This window comes from Silene latifolia, chromosome 8, assembly GCF_048544455.1.
Source record: "Silene latifolia isolate original U9 population chromosome 8, ASM4854445v1, whole genome shotgun sequence".
NCBI classification, from domain to species: domain Eukaryota; kingdom Viridiplantae; phylum Streptophyta; class Magnoliopsida; order Caryophyllales; family Caryophyllaceae; genus Silene; species Silene latifolia.
The window spans coordinates 107165873-107182192 of record NC_133533.1 but is presented as its reverse complement, the minus strand read 5'-3'; the positions used below and the strand labels follow the sequence as shown (position 1 = coordinate 107182192).

General features: G+C 36.5%; 1 protein-coding gene across 1 annotated transcript; it reads left to right on the top strand.

Moving 5' to 3' along the window:
- The first annotated feature begins 13152 nt into the window (after positions 1–13152).
- Positions 13153–15197, top strand: LOC141595675 (protein FAR-RED IMPAIRED RESPONSE 1-like). The gene is made up of 3 exons (XM_074415639.1): positions 13153–13845; positions 14440–14913; positions 15180–15197. Exons 1-3 carry the CDS (start codon positions 13153–13155, stop codon positions 15195–15197), a joined length of 1185 nt encoding a protein of 394 aa, XP_074271740.1.
- Positions 15198–16320: the final 1123 nt, after the last annotated feature.

Here is a 16320-nt window from a genome sequence, read left to right as displayed (position 1 = left end):
AAAATCAAATAGTTTAGGACAAGATTCAGATTGTTTTTAACAAGAAATCGAAATATAGCATGTTGATACACAAAGTCTTTGAAAACAATAAAGGAATTTGAGTTTGAATCTTACCTTACACTGAATTAGGCAACTAAGGACAAGTGTGGCACCAAGATTTTACCCAAAAGCTTGAGAGAAGAGGAGTATGGAGTTTTAGAGAGAAGAAAAGATGAAGATGGGAGGCGGAAATAAGAAAGAAAGGCACGAATTTAGGGTTTTTGTATAACCCGCAATTGGCCTGCTACAGCAACACTCGGTCGAGTGTTGGGAATACTCGGCCGAGTGTTCACTACTCGGTCGAGTGCTTACGATACTCGGCCGAGTGTGCAATACTCGGTCGAGTACCATTCTTACTCGATCGAGTTTTGAGGACCAGAATAGATTATTATTCTAACAAAATGGGCACTCGGTTATGTAACTTGACACTCGGCCGAGTTTGGTCTACTCGGTCGAGTACTTGCATCTACTCGATCTAATTTTCAAATAAATAAGGAGTCGTAACTTTTCACTGTTCCTGCAAAATCAAATAACATCGTTCGGAGTTCCGGGATTCCGGCTCGTCACAATTAAAGCTGATTCCTACCACGTAAACACACAACAACACGTATATCTGCACATTCACCTCCAAACAATCATTACTTTCACTTTATCCCCCCACTAAGCCAAGAAACTATTTTACTGTACCCATAAGGCACATGTCACAATCCAATTATGGTAATTACCAGGTTTAGCTCTATATCACATCATTTCCACTTCTGCTAATCACCAAACATACACCTTATTCACATTTGTAATACAATAATTCCACACCTAACACGTCCTAAACGAAACAAATTGATTAAGTTGTCATTGATCACACATTGCAATAATTCCATATTCACTTCCACTTTTCTACACATTTAACTAACACATATCACTCTAGTAATAGATACACACACAATGGATGCACACAGCACGCAACACTTAGCAACCCACGACTCACACTAGCTACCCTTTTTTTCCGTGTCGGCTTAAGTCCGATGGGGCCATGATTTTGAAATGAGGGCGCCTACTCACCCAAAATCTAGCATCGGCTGGGGCTCCCAACGTACATACACCAGGTTCATTTTAATTGACACCCTATGTTCTTTAATCTCGTTGGTTTAGGTTCCAAAATCGTCGGCTCTGATACCACTTTGTAACACCCCCGTACACCAGAACGCCTTACCAAGGACCATTCCAGTATATGACGGTGTCACCATCTCGGTTTCCCGAGGAGGTAGATCAAATTAGACAATACAAGAACAATATTATATCATTAGAGAATCTGTTACAATACCATTCTATTCAAGTTCCCTAGAACACAGTTCAATTACAACACTTGTGATTCTACATCTCTAGACCAGTAGCGTGATGACTCGATCCCTTCCAATCCCAAAGAAATGAAATCAACAATACCGTTAAGCCAATCGCTCACCATCCCCGAATGGATCACCGCAGATACCACAAAACAACACGGGGTCAGTACTGACTAATCAAATAAAAGATAAGACAATAAAGTAAATAGCTGATCATTCACTATCCCAACTCACCACCTCGTACACACACCGACTACACACGAAGTGCGTAGTCCTGCCAGATTACCCATCGCAACAGGTAATCCTCGCCGCCGCGATGGGTGACCGCAGCCCATCCCCACCTAGTCCGGCTCCTCAACGAGCGACTAACGATCCCCGTCCCTTAATGTGCACATCCCCTCTCGTGGCGGGTTCCACGGAGGGCGAACTAGGGTGTGAAGCCACTCCCGCAAGTGACTCCACCACAATCTCAATCACAACATCACAGCTGTCACACGACAACGTCAACATTACCACAACCACTATACTCCGATGATCAGCGGATAGCCATGATTCACAATACAATCATAAAATTCAATTCAATTAACAGTAGACTGAGTAGGGAGACCCTACCTCATAACAAAGCATGAAAGACTTCCATTCATAGCCACGCGCGACTCCATTAAGCACCCTAACAATGGTAACCATATCCTATTACACAACTATACTCAAATAATCACTCAAAAGAACCCAAGGCAGCAACTTAACTAACCTTGCACATCGGTGACGACATAGACAACCACCATTCACGACCTCCTTGCTCCGTGAGTCCCGACGTTCCCATGGTAGGGGTTAGGCTAACTCCTTAGAGGTATGAGGCTATGGAGTGATAGAAAAAGGGGATGGTCTAGGGTTAGAGAAAGAGGAACTGTCGAGGAAATGAGAAAATAGAAATGAATCTCGCGAACTCGCATTTATAATAACGCGTCGACAGCCGCCATACTCGGTCGAGTATAGGAATACTCGGCCGAGTAGACTCCACTCGGTCGAGTATTGGTGGTACTCGGCCGAGTGGCCTCCGCTAGGTCGAGTAACTAATCAAAATGTCTCCTATCACCAGTCTGATCTCTCACCAATCATTCCTAAGGTCTGTTTAGTCAACATGGTCAGTCAACAACGCTCCTACAAATCCTGGGTGTTACACTATAGACCTCAGAATTTAAGTAGTTTACCCACATAATATTGTCAAATCTAATTAGCATAAGACATGTCATTACGGTCAAGACTCGAGTTATGAGCTTTGTTTTCATAAATAACGGGTCAAAACAATGTACATGGATAACTAAATTGGGATTCAAATGCAAAAACAATGCAATTTAACATCATTGTTATTCAAATCACCAAGACTCGACCCAAAACAAAGTAAAAACATGTTTTAGATTTTTAGATTTTTAATTTTTATGTTTTTTTGGATTTAAATGCACACAACAGTAAAGTAAATCACACGACAGAAATAAATCACACAAAATAATTAAAGACTCCTCCCCCAAACCTAAATGTCACAGTGTCCTCATTGTGACGCCTACAACATAGCAATCACACAAAAAATTTCCAGCAACCTAAAGGACACATCTAACAAAAGGAATGGGAGATAACTAGAGATAATAAAATAAAAGTAGATACAAAGAAAGAGATTACCGGGTAAAAGCTTAGGAATTCCCCCAAACCAGCTGCAAAATAGGGGAAAAAGACCAACCGCGCAATTCTATCCAAGCCAGCTACGTTTCAGACCCAAAACACAAGGGTACTCGATCGAGCCTGGCTGCACTCGATCGAGTACTCATCTGGTGAGACAAGTTCTTGCGTTCAAAAACAAATGTCATGCAAGGCATAATCAATACAACTTAAAGCACGCAATAGTAAATTAAAAAGTAGCGCATGTGTTACACACAGACATAAGTAGCACTAATAAAAAGTATAAGCAAATAAAGTAAGCAACGAATAAAGTTCCGGCTCATCAAACTCAGCATCTAATATAAAATATGAGCAAGTATGCTGCATTAAATACCAAATAGCGGAAGTATCGACACTCTAGCATAAAAGACATGTAATTAATATAAACTAGCACGAAAACCGTATCAAAAGTAACTAAGGGAAGGCATAAATATGTATATAATTATGACTCATCATAAAGTTTACGAGCTTAGTTACATATAAAATCAGTTAGATTTTCCATCTAAATGGTAAGTTTATAAATTACACAATGTAACTTCGAAACAATGCATAAAAACACAGTTATATTTAAGATATAGTTATATTATCTCTAAAGGTGTTTTTTTCCAGTTGTAGTATTGGATGTAGGTAGAGTAGGCAATAGGCCAAGCTGGGCCAGCCCGTCGTGCCTGCCCCATAATTTGGCCGGCCCAGGCATGGTTAAAGGGCTTCTTGGGCCGTGCCGTGTTTGGCCCGTTCACCCAATCTCCCGTCGCGGCCCGCCCAAGGCACGACCATTTTCGTGCTCGGGCCATGCTTGGCCCATGGGCTGTCCATGCCTTGTTCATGGGCCGGCCCATGTGCTTATATATATATATATATATATATATATATATAGATTTGGGATCCCATGAGAACCATCAAGATAATGAGAACTGTGAGAACCTCTTTAAGGGCTGAGATTAAACATAGGGCTGAGATTAGTCCAACCCATCTCACTCTCCATTTTTCAATTATCATTATCACGCGTTCTGCACTTTTTCTCTTTTCATTCAACTTTCTCCCTCCTCCTTCATCACACCCTCTTTTCTACGATAACTTTGGTTCATTCCTTCTCCATTCTCGTTGATCTCGAGCGCCAATCATTGTGATTTCGACCAAAATACTTCGTATATCCGATTTCAATTTTGCTTCCTTCTCTGTTCCGCTGATTTCATCATTGAGTTTTCCGATTTCGAGCATATTACAATTTAGGTAATTCCACAATTCCCCATTTTCTTTTTTATTCCTCGTTTTCCGATTTTTATAATTCAAATTAGTTGATTAGGGTTGTATTCTTGTTTGTACTTCTTTCATTTGTGTTCGTTGCTTTGTTCGATTCAGATATATCCGCACATTAATTACCTATTCATTACTTCATTTTACGTACTTAATCAATGATCTATCACTATAATCTCTTGTGGCGTTTACTATTTTTGTTACTCTTTTCTTTGTTTTTTGGTTTGATTGTGTGTTCCGTTAGTCTTTTGATGTTTAATGAATTCTCGGACCTTTTTTTTACTCTAATAATGATGGTAGAATTATGCTTTTTGTCATTTGTCTGCTCCTGAAAAATTATCGCAACAATCCCTTTATAGGACACATACTCTTTAGCCCCCATTTCCTCCTAAGGATTCTTAATCTTTGGAGGGCTTCGCAAGCCGAGGCTTTTGCTCGAGGAATGCAATTTCGATGCTATTTGCCATGGCTTTTAAGCATATTGACCCTTAATAGGATCCCTCATTCCATCTCGGCTTTGGTGTGACATTCTATTTTCTTTATGGTATAACAAGCTTTAGAAGCTCACCCGGAACGCGGCATCAGAAATTGTGCGCCTAAAGTATGAAAACATACTTTAGCTCGAGAGAGCTATAAAAAAATCAGGTGTAATTCTAGTGAATAGCAAGAGAGCTATAAAAAATCAGGTGTAATTCTAGTGAATAGCAAGAGAGCTATAAAAAAAAAGTTGTGCGCCTAAAGTATGAAAACATAAAGACGTGAATTTACTCTTGAGTCTTGTGAGTTACTAAAATAGCATCATTTATCGAGGTTTGAAATTGTGTGCAGAAACTGCAGAGTATAACTTTTTGTATACAAGTTTTGAAAATAAACTTGCATTCATTGCATCGAAAGCTTTCGATGTACAACACCTAAACATATTAGAATCGACTCACCTATAAGACGCCAAATGTAGGAAACATATGGACAAGGTGTAGGGGTCAGTTAGCTCGAGAGATAGGATCATCTTTAGCAAGGGCCACCAAATTAGGTGGTATCACATTAGCAGACTCGACACTATCTCTTCGATCTTTGCTACCGGAGAACCCGTGACGCCCACCGGGTGTTCCTACTCGCCTAGCTGGAGTCCCAACCATTGTGTTATTGTTAGTCTTTGGGGCGAGTGGTTTCTTTACATTTGGCTTTGACCCAAACATAGCTTCTTTTTCTCAGTAGCAAGTCTGTTCTCGCAACTTTTTCTCGCTCCCGCAAAATCCATAACAAGGAATTCTCGATTTGATAAATTTTTGGCTTCATTGATCTTGCACTTACGTAAAACAGAAGAAAGGCTTTATCTGACAAAAATCCATAAAAAATGGACAAACCAGTAAGTTGGTAAAAATAGAAAGAGTGAAAATGATCGATTGGTTAAAAACAAGTAATTTTAAAAGACAAACTGGTAACAAAAAGGCAAGAAACATTTAGGCTAACAAATGAACATGACTAAAATTTTCTACTTCTCGCTCCTTTTGTCAAGTTGAGCCCGATTTTTTAAGTTAGCCGTTTTGAGTAGTAACATAGTTTGGGTATTAAACTGTGACAAAACCTTTAGCAAACTCGATTATCTCTTGGCATGCAATAGACCCTCTAAATCTCTAATGTTACTGTTAAAGCTTTCAGGATATGGTTGTATTTGCCTTCTTCATGAAATAAGGTTCTATGTAAATGAAATAATGTTCTATGTGCATGAAATAAGTGTTAAATGGGCATGAAATAAAATTATATGTGCATGAAATAAGGTTCTATGTGCATGAAATAAGGTTCTATGTGCATTAAAAAGTTATTCAGTTGAATCAGTTGGTTATATTATGATACTACGTTAATTTCATATGTGCATGAAATAAGGTTCTATGTGCATGAAATAAGATTCTATGTGCATTAAAAAGTTCTGCAGTTGGATCAGTTGGTTATATTATGATACTAATTACTGTTGGTTAAGGACTTTAATTTTATATGTGCATGAAATAAGGTTCTATGTGCATGAAATAAGGTTCTACGTGCATTAAACAGTTCTTCAGTTCCATAAGTTGGTTATATTATGATACTAATTAGTATTGGTTAAGGACATTAATTTTATATGGGCATAAAATAAGATTATATGTGCATGAAATAAGGTTCTATGCGCATGAAATAAGGTTCTATGTACATGAAATAAGGGAAATGACTATGGAGGAGATTTAATGTATTAACCGGCCTTTTTATGTAACTACAAAGCATTTTAGTGTATCTATTACATATCTTAATAATATGTGAGAAACATTTGAGGGTACTTATGACATTTATTTCATACTCGTATTTTTTTAGTGTATTTTAAAGGCTGATAGCTCAATGGTAGAGCAATGTGCAAATTTTGCACAAAGGTATGGGTTCGAGTCCCATATAGCCTAAATCGTAAATCCAATGATAAGAACGTCTCATGATGCAAGCAATACAATACAATTATTTAGGAGGCTATAATAATATTCGGAGAATGGCACGTAGACCTTGATCGGACTCAAGCGAGCAGCTACAATGGCAATGAGCCCGTGAAATAGCTTTGCAATTATCAGAAGTTCGATACAAGCATTTCAAATACTAGCATATATAGTTATATAACAAAACTATTACCATACATGTCATACTTGAATTAAAGGAGATTACCAATTACATTATTTTTCATTCTTAAGAGAAAGAAAGATTTGGTATTTCATGGCCAATATGGGAGTCGAACCCACATCTTGTGCATTGCACAATGCTCTCCCATTTGAGCTAATTGGCTTTCAAAATAAGTAAAACGTAGAAGAAAGAAGAGCTTAAGCTTGACTTAGAGGACTATTTCATCAGAAACTCAGGTATTTTTCTCGAAAAGCAGCTTGCTCATAGCCACGGCCAATGAAACGGAGCGGTGCGGATGAGGTTCAACCTCCTCCGCGTGTGCAATGTGATATCTTGTCCAATATGAATGCTGCTGGTAGGTCTATGACTGAAGCTACTTTCAATTCTGGGTCAACTGAGGTGCTTACTAGGTCATGTGTCCATGGCAAAAGGAAGAATTTACAATTATTATATCTTTCAGCCAATCAAAATAATTCTAAATCTTTCAGCCAATCAAAATAATTCAAGAAACCAAAAAGATTGCCATATGTTGCAGCAGAAAATCTCCTGTTTGTGTGGTTGCAGGTCGCCACTGACAAGTGTATCGTGCTTTTTCTCTTACTTATTGTCTGTGGTGTTATAGCCATCATCGTTGTGAAGGTAGCTTCATTATTCTTGTAAATACTTTTCATTGATATAATATTTGTGAACATTTGAAGTGATTATTGTTATTGGATTAATCATATACTGTCTGTGTGATGCATAAATCAGCAAGAAAAAAGTAACACTCCATGTCAATGATCACAATTTTATTGGGTCATCAGTATTCAGTCATGCCTGTTCAAGTGTCCATGCTTTAAGCCCTTTCATTTTTACCTAAATGTGGTTAGGTTACTCTTACAGCTTCAGTTTGCATCTGCTTTAAGTGTTTTCACAACTTTTTAACTGATCAACAATTTCCTTTTTCCCTTTTGGATCTTATTTCTTGGTTGGACTGGGGCTTTCTATAGTTACGTCAGTAGACTACTAGACTCTTTGTTTGTAAAAAAAAAGAGATACTTGTGGGTTGGAAAATTGAGTTTGTAAGAAACTATGGTATTGAACACGTGATATATAAGGTGCTGCAGAGATTTGGTATTTCTATGAACATTATCTAGAAGATAAGAAATCCCCTTAGAAAATCCACACGTGAGCCCATATTCATATATGAAGTTAATTAGTCTATTGAGGGAAGCTTTGGTGTAGCTTTTTAGAAGATAAGAAAATCCCCTTAGTAATTAATTATCTAGAAGTCGTGTTATTCAGGGCAAATCCTGAACTTCTGATGCTTGAGTTTTGCATCAGGAACATATGCAACTGTTTCCCTTGGTGATAAACATTAGAGTGGTAGGATTAGTAAGTCTGGTTTTTGTTTAAAAAAGCATAAGCTCGCCCGAGACCAGTAATCAAAGCGTCTCTGTCCACCTTAAGCACTATGCAAAGTCCATTTCTATTGACCTCTTTTTCTTTTATTTGCACTACCAGCACTGATTTTGTAGAAAACTTGTGTATTCAAATCGAACTCAATAAGACTACCAGGAATATCACATACATCCCAATATAAAGCATCAGTCTCGTACAGACCTACACCAGTTAGCGGACCAAACAGACTCGGGTAATGAACACTCTCCCAGAGATTATGTTTAACAGAATACAATCTGTAACCAGTATTGACAGCATTACCACCTATGACAAAATAATCATCGCTCGACGAAGAATAGCCTAACCCAAAAACCATACCAGGAAAACCATCATCTGTAACAATTTTGTAACGGTTAGTTGACGGATTCCAAATGACACATTCAAAGTCCATTAGCCACAGCAGTCAGTTCAGGAAATGTAAAGACTGATTCTTTATACACAAACACATCAATGTCATTTACTACATCAGAATTATTTGAACCTACGAATTTGATGAAGGTAGAGTAGCAAACATTCTCACTGCAAACTTCTAATATTTCTATTAATCGAACCAACTAATTTACTGCTATTCCAATCAAACTAATTCAACATTACATCAATTTAATTCAATCCTAATTTACTGCTATTCCATTCAAAATAATTCAACATTACATCAATTTAGGTTAAAATCGAATCAATCAAACAAGTTTTACATAAAATCATTGTGCTGTATATTGATATAACATGGAAATGATATCTTCTAATTACGAAATTGAATAAATTTAAACATGAAACTTACCTTCGTCAATGGCGGTGAAGGAGGAGTATGACGATGGTCGATGACACCGAAGAAGGAGAAGCGCAATAGTCGATGACAGTGAAGAAGGAGAAACGCGGTGGTCGGCAATGGAGACGATGAAGAAGTGCGATGATCGAATGAGGAGAAAGAGAGAGAGACGATTGTGTGGTTTGTAAATTGTAAAGATGGAGAGCGTCTAAAATATTATATGACCCCGATAAATCTCAGTCGTTGAAATTATGTCTGATCCAGCGGTCCTTAGATGCTTTAGAGGTTCTCATGGTTCTCATTATAGTAGTGGTTCTCACCGGATCTTGACCCTATATATATATATATATATATATATATATATATATATATATATATATATATAGGCAAGATCCGGTGAGTTTGACACTTTTCGTGAGTTTCCCCCGCATATATAAGCAAATGAGTTGACAAAACCCAATTATCAAAATTTGAGCCGTCATAATTTTGCCAGCTATTTCTCTCTCTTTCTCCCCCTTTCTCTCTCTACTGATCAAACACTCTGTTTCATCAAAAAAACCATGCGAAATTTTTTCATCAGTTCTTCAAATTTTGATCAACAAACTCATCAGTTCTTCAAAAATTGATCAACAATTCATTCATTATTTTGATTTTTTCAATTAAAACTATCAATTTGTTCATCAATTTTTCGAAATTTGATCAACAATTCTCCGAAAACCCTAATTCTTCAAATTCGACTGAAGGTATTGATATTTCTTCCGATTTCTGATTTAATAATCGAATAACTTCAGTAATTGAATCAAATAACAAATTCTGACTTGATTTACGTGTTTTTTCCATAAATTTCAGCTTCAACGATCTTTGAATTCGACGATCAAACGCTTTACTCGCTTGATAATATTGCTGATAATCAAACAACGATGAATTCAGGTGAAAATTTGTGACATAATGCTGATTTAATAACTGTTGTTATTAGGTTGATAAGTTTTTTGTAAAAAATACTGATTGCATGAAGATTGTTTCCATATTGTTTTGTCATTATAATTGTTCCGGGTGTAATTCCAGAGCAGTTATATGTTGCCACCCGTGCTTGTAGAATGACGTCTTTAGTTGAATCCTCCTTGCGGTCTCCTGAAACGATGAACAAACTGAGGGCTCGGCTTTGGACCGAGCGAACTCACTCCGACGCTCAAGTCAGTAACTTAGAGAGATAAGTTGTTGTTACTTGACAAAGCACGTATTGTAGAGAGATAAGGAAGATATTACCAGATGAATAGTGATTCTTAGGTTAAATTGTGGATCCTTTCCTCAATAATAGTTGAGGAGTATTTATAGACTTTCACCTTTTGTCACGTAGTGGCCAAGTGGCTAACAGGTGGAAAGACCGATCTACCCCTCGGCCGAGGGACCCATGGCAGGCCGGCGGGCCCTGTTGACTCACCGCCGAGGGGTCTTGGATATAGGTTCGCGGATGTGTGCCCCGACTGGCTGGTGAGTCAACAGGGCCCGCCGGCCTGCCATGGGTCCCTCGGCCGAGGGGTAGATCAGTCTTTCCACCTGTTAGCCACTTGGCCACTTGGCCACTACGTGACAAAAGGTGAAAGTCTATAAATACTCCTCAACTATTATTGAGGAAATGATCCACAATTTAACCTAAGAATCACTATTCATCTGGTAATATCTTTCTTATCTCTCTACAATACGTGCTTTGTCAAGTAACAACAACTTATCTCTCTAAGTTACTGACTTGAGCGTCGGAGTGAGTTCGCTCGGTCCAAAGCCGAGCCCTCAGTTTGTTCATCGTTTCAGGAGACCGCAAGGAGGATTCAACTAAAGACGTCATTCTACAAGCACGGGTGGCAACATATAACTGCTCTGAAATTACACCCGGAACAATAATAACAATAACAACTACATAATATAACAGTAATTGCATGTAGGTTTTCATTCATGATATCATTCAATATCTAGTATTTGAATAACTGGATTATAATAATACAATAACTGCCTTACAGTATTAAAATAGCTTCGATATTACATTAAAATAACTGTGTGTGCATTGTGGTGGACTAGGCTACCAATTTCACTAAAACCCTCCCCTCTCTGATAGAATAATTGCATTTGTATAATACAATAACTGCATTATAACGTTAAAATAACTGATGTAGCAGAGATTGTTTTTTTCATAATAAATACTATTTTATAGGATCTGACAAAAAAATCCTTACAATAACTACTCTTTAATAATGAAATAACTTTAATACTACATTAAAATAACTGTGTGTGCGTTGTGGTGGACTAGGCTACCAATTCCACTAAAACTCTCCCCTCTCTGATAGAATAATTGCATTTGTATAATACAATAACTGCATTATAACGTTAAAATAACTGTTCTAGCAGAGATTGTTTTTTTCATAATAAATACTATTTTATAGGATCTGACAAAAAAATCCTTACAATAACTACTCTTTAATAATGAAATAACTTTAATACTACATTAAAATAACTGTGTGTGCATTGTGGTGGACTAGGCTACCAATTTCACTAAAACCCTCCCCTCTCTGATAGAATAATTGCATTTGTATAATACAATAACTGCATTATAATGTTAAAATAACTGATGTAGCAGAGATTGTTTTTTTCATAATAAATATTAGTTTATAGGATCTGACAAAAAAAACCTTACAATAACTACTCTTTAATAATGAAATAACTTTAATACTACATTAAAATAACTGTGTGTGTATTGTGGTGGACTAGGCTACCACTTTCACTAAAACATTCCCCTCTCTGATAGAATAATTGCATTTGTATAATACAATAACTGCATTATAACGTTAAAAAAACTGCTGCTGCAGAGGTTGTATTGTTTTGTTTTGTATACAATACCATAACAGTTCTCCTGTTTTAATGTTTCCAGGCATTGAAATTAATACTACCAATGCAACAACTTTTTCTACACCTACTGCTGCGTCTGAAACAGGAGAAAATATTATCCATAATCTGGGATTGAGATATACTCCAGGTGGCAGTGAGGAGTGGAATAAGATGGTAGAAAATGGTTTCAAACCTGCTCTGGGGTTAATGTTTGTAAAGCTGGAGGAGGCAATAGAGTTTTACAATTTATATGTTGTGGCTTGTGGTTTCATACCAAGAAAGTACACACAAACAAGATTCCATGATGGTTTGATAGACAAAAAATCAATGGTCTGCAACAGACATGGATTCAAAGAGGATCGCAAAAACTCAAACCGTTGTTGAATTTGAAAACACAGAAGAGAAAAAGAAGAGGAAAAGGTCTGTAGAGCCAAAGAAAACAAAAATAACAAGATTTGGTTGCAAGGCAAAAATACGGTTTTGTGCTGTATTCAATGACCTTAAGGAGCTAATAGGGTATGCTATTGATACGTTTTATGAAGGTCATAATCACAGACTCTGCTCACTCAAAGAACGGGAATTCCAGAAAAACGTAAGAACACTTAACCTTTACATGAAGAGACATAATTGTTAACAATTGTAAACTCAACATCGGGGCTACCAAGACTTTTAGAATTTCAGGCGGAACAATCAAATGGATATGCAAACATTGGTGCATCTCTCACAGAATTCAAGAACTTCAAAAGAAATATTAAATGTTATATATGTGAGAAGGATCGACATGATTCTCGATTATTTAAAGGCCCTTTCGAATCACAAGATGGCTTTTACTATGCTTACCAAGTTGATGAGGATAATTGTTTGGCTAAAATCTTTTGGGCAGATGCACAAGCAAGAATGAATTATTCCTTGTTTGGGGACACCATCACCTTTGATCCTACTTACGGTACTAACAAGTACCACATAGCCTTCACCCCATTCACTGGTGTTGACAACCACAAAAATCGGTGACTTTTCTGCTTTGCACTTGTCGATCATGAGAACGATGGGTCATTCATTTGGGTGTTTAAGAAGTTCCTTGATTGTATGGGCAACAAGGAACCTCAGTGCATTCTTACTGATCAAGATCCGGCAATTAAACTCGGGGTGCGTTCTGTATTCAAGCAAGCACGACATCGTTACTGCATGTGGCATATAATGAAAAACCTTACCGATAAAGTTGAGTCACAGATTTGTAAGGAGACTGACTTTGTTGAGCGGATATGCGGAGTTGTTTGGGATACCGACTTGGAACCCATTGAGTTTGAAGAAAAATGGACTCAAGTGATTAATGACTTTGAGTTGAATGATAATACTTGGTTGACATACATGTATGGCAAAAGGCACAAATTGATACCTGCTTACTTTAGGGATTTGCCTTTAGGCTGCCTTTTGAAGACTACACAAAGATCAGAGAGTCAAAACAGTTATTTCAAAAGATTTGAGAGCATAGATGGCACACTTGTAGAATTTTGGTTGCGTTTTCAGAGTGCAATGGAACAACAACGCTATAATCACAGATTTCTTGATGCTGCAAGTGACAGCACATTGCCACAGGTTTTTTCTAAGACAATGATTGAAAAACATGCCTCTAAAATCTACACACATACTGTTTTTTATGAGTTCCAAGAGCAAGTGCAAATGGCTCCCTGTTCGTGTGCCGTTAGGGGGTTTTCTGAGCAAGGAAACATGCACATTATAAATGTTGAAGATGCCTACAGGAAGCATAGAATATTTCAGGTTATTCAATTTTATAAACATAATTGTCTTTTTACTTTAACATACAATAACTGTGATAAAAGAATACAATAACCGTGTTTTACCATTAAAAAAATCATGTGAAAACTATACAATAATCACAATTATGCTTTACAATAATTGATGTTGAGTTTATTTGCAATTGTTCTGATTTTTTTCCAAAAATATATTAATTTGATAATGCTTTACAGTAATTGATAATGCTTTACACTTGCCAATATGTTACAATAATCAAGGATATGCTTTAAAATAATTTGGGAAGAGCTTTACAATAATCAGATACATGAGAGCTTTAAAATAATCAGAGGTATGCTTTACAATAATTGGGCAAACGCTTTACAATAATCAGCTACATGATAGCTTTAAAATAATTGCATTCGATCATTTGAATAACTTAATAATCATGTGAAAACTACTTTGTAACATTATATTAAACATAAAAAAACTGAAGGACTTCTACCTTGGTGTTAATTGCTAGTCTGCATAAAATAATTCATGTTGAACTATATAATAACTATGTTTGCCTTTTAAAATAACTACACTGTAATACAGGTTGCTCACAATAACGAATAAAAGGAAACAACATGTACGTGCAAGATGTTTGAAAGGAAAGGAATCCTTTGTAAACACATTATATGGATTATATCAGGAAAAGGACTGCAAAGCATACCGGAGCAGTACATCGAAACTAGATGGACGAAGAAATCATATAGAAAGCCTTTGTATGGACTGGATGGAAAGTTATTGCAAGACTACGATCCCACTGATTTGAGAAAGTTGGAATTATCAAGGGTATGGCCAGAGTTTTATGCAACAATAAGTGTTCTTAACTCGATGCCTGAAAATCAAATCAAGGAGCTAAGTTTGATGCTTTTACAATTCCGAGAGAAAATAAATCCAACCAAAGAGAGCTTGACAAAGGATCAAGAACTGGAAATGCTCTTAGGTTGTTCAGCAAAATCAAATATTACTGTTCTTCCACCAAAGATTGCAAAAAACAAAGGAAGCGGCATGAGAATGAAATCAAACAAGGATAAGGCAATTGAGAAGGCGAGCAAACCGAAGAGGTTATGTAATAACTGCAAACAAATGGGACACCATGACAAGAGAAACTGTCCAAATCCGTTTGTTGAGCATGCTTTGGAGGAAGAAGATGAAGAGGAAAATGAAATGGAGGATGAAGATGAAGAAGAAGAATGAAAAATGCATTACGCTTTAAAATAATCAAGATTACGTTTTAAAATAATCCATATTATGCTTTACAATAACCGCAAGATTGCAAAATAATTGTGTTAGACTTTTTTACAAATAATCAGGGGTATACTTTACAATAAGTGTGTTAGACTTTTACAATAATCAAAGTTATGCTTTACATTAATTGATGTTGAATTTTTTTGTAATTGTTCTGATTTTGTTCATTTAATAATACCTTGCGCTATTACAAAAATCATGTGAAAACTATACAATAATCACAATTATGCTTTACAATAATTGATGTTGAGTTTATTTGCAATTGTTCTTATTTTTTTCCATAAATATATTAATTTGATAATGCTTTACTGTAATTGATAAATGCTTTACACTTGCCAATTTGTTACAATAATCAAGGATATGCTTTAAAATAACTGGGGAGGAGCTTTACAATAATCAGATACATGAGAGCTTTAAAATAATCAGAGGTATGCTTTAAAATAATTGGGCAAACGCTTTACAATAATCAGCTACATGAAAGCTTTAAAATAATTGCATTTGATCATTTGAATAACTGTCTAGAGATATTACAATAACAGCTTCAAGGCATTACAAAAACACTAACTTGTTCATCAATCAATAATGACTACATCAAATTTGTTCATCAATCAATAATGACTATCTAAAACATTAGATTATCCAACAAATCCATCGAGAATTGTTTGCTAAATCCATCTATAATCAATCAATTGTTCTTTTATGTGTTTCACGAGAAGGACCAAAGAATTTGTTGTTTTAACCCTTTTCCTCCCTGTTCTTCTGTCTTTTAAAAGTTCTTTCTCTACTTCCAATATACGCCGCCTCAAAATTTCCACTTCTTGCAAAAGAGACGCTCTTGACTCGTTGACATCTGACATCAACAAAATAGCCACCATCTCAAGCCATATAGGAATCCTCTCAACTTTCTTCTTAACCGCATACAATCCTTGCTCGTGCTTCCCTTCATATGTGAGCATGTGAAACATGGTGAAAAATCCCGATTCCTTATCAGGCTTGACAGTCGCTTTCCATTTAAAATCAACATTCACGAATGTAAATGTGTTAATGGGAACTCCTTCTTTTGCTGTTTTCCTTGTATCCAAAAAGTCAGAAAAACAATCAACCTACAGCATGTACAAAATAAAAAAAAAGAATTAGAAAGCACGACTATACAATAACAAGTTTAAAACAATACAATAACTTTGTTACAACAATACAATAATTCTG

What these genes read in the sequence shown, in the direction of transcription:
- LOC141595675 (XM_074415639.1), top strand. Translation starts at nt 13,153, where the DNA reads ATGGGCAACAAGGAACCTCAGTGCATTCTTACTGATCAAGATCCGGCA. An exon ending in GGAAGCATAGAATATTTCAG is followed by an intron (nt 13,846 to 14,439) that starts GTTATTCAATTT and finishes AACGAATAAAAG; the next exon opens with GAAACAACATGTACGTGCAA.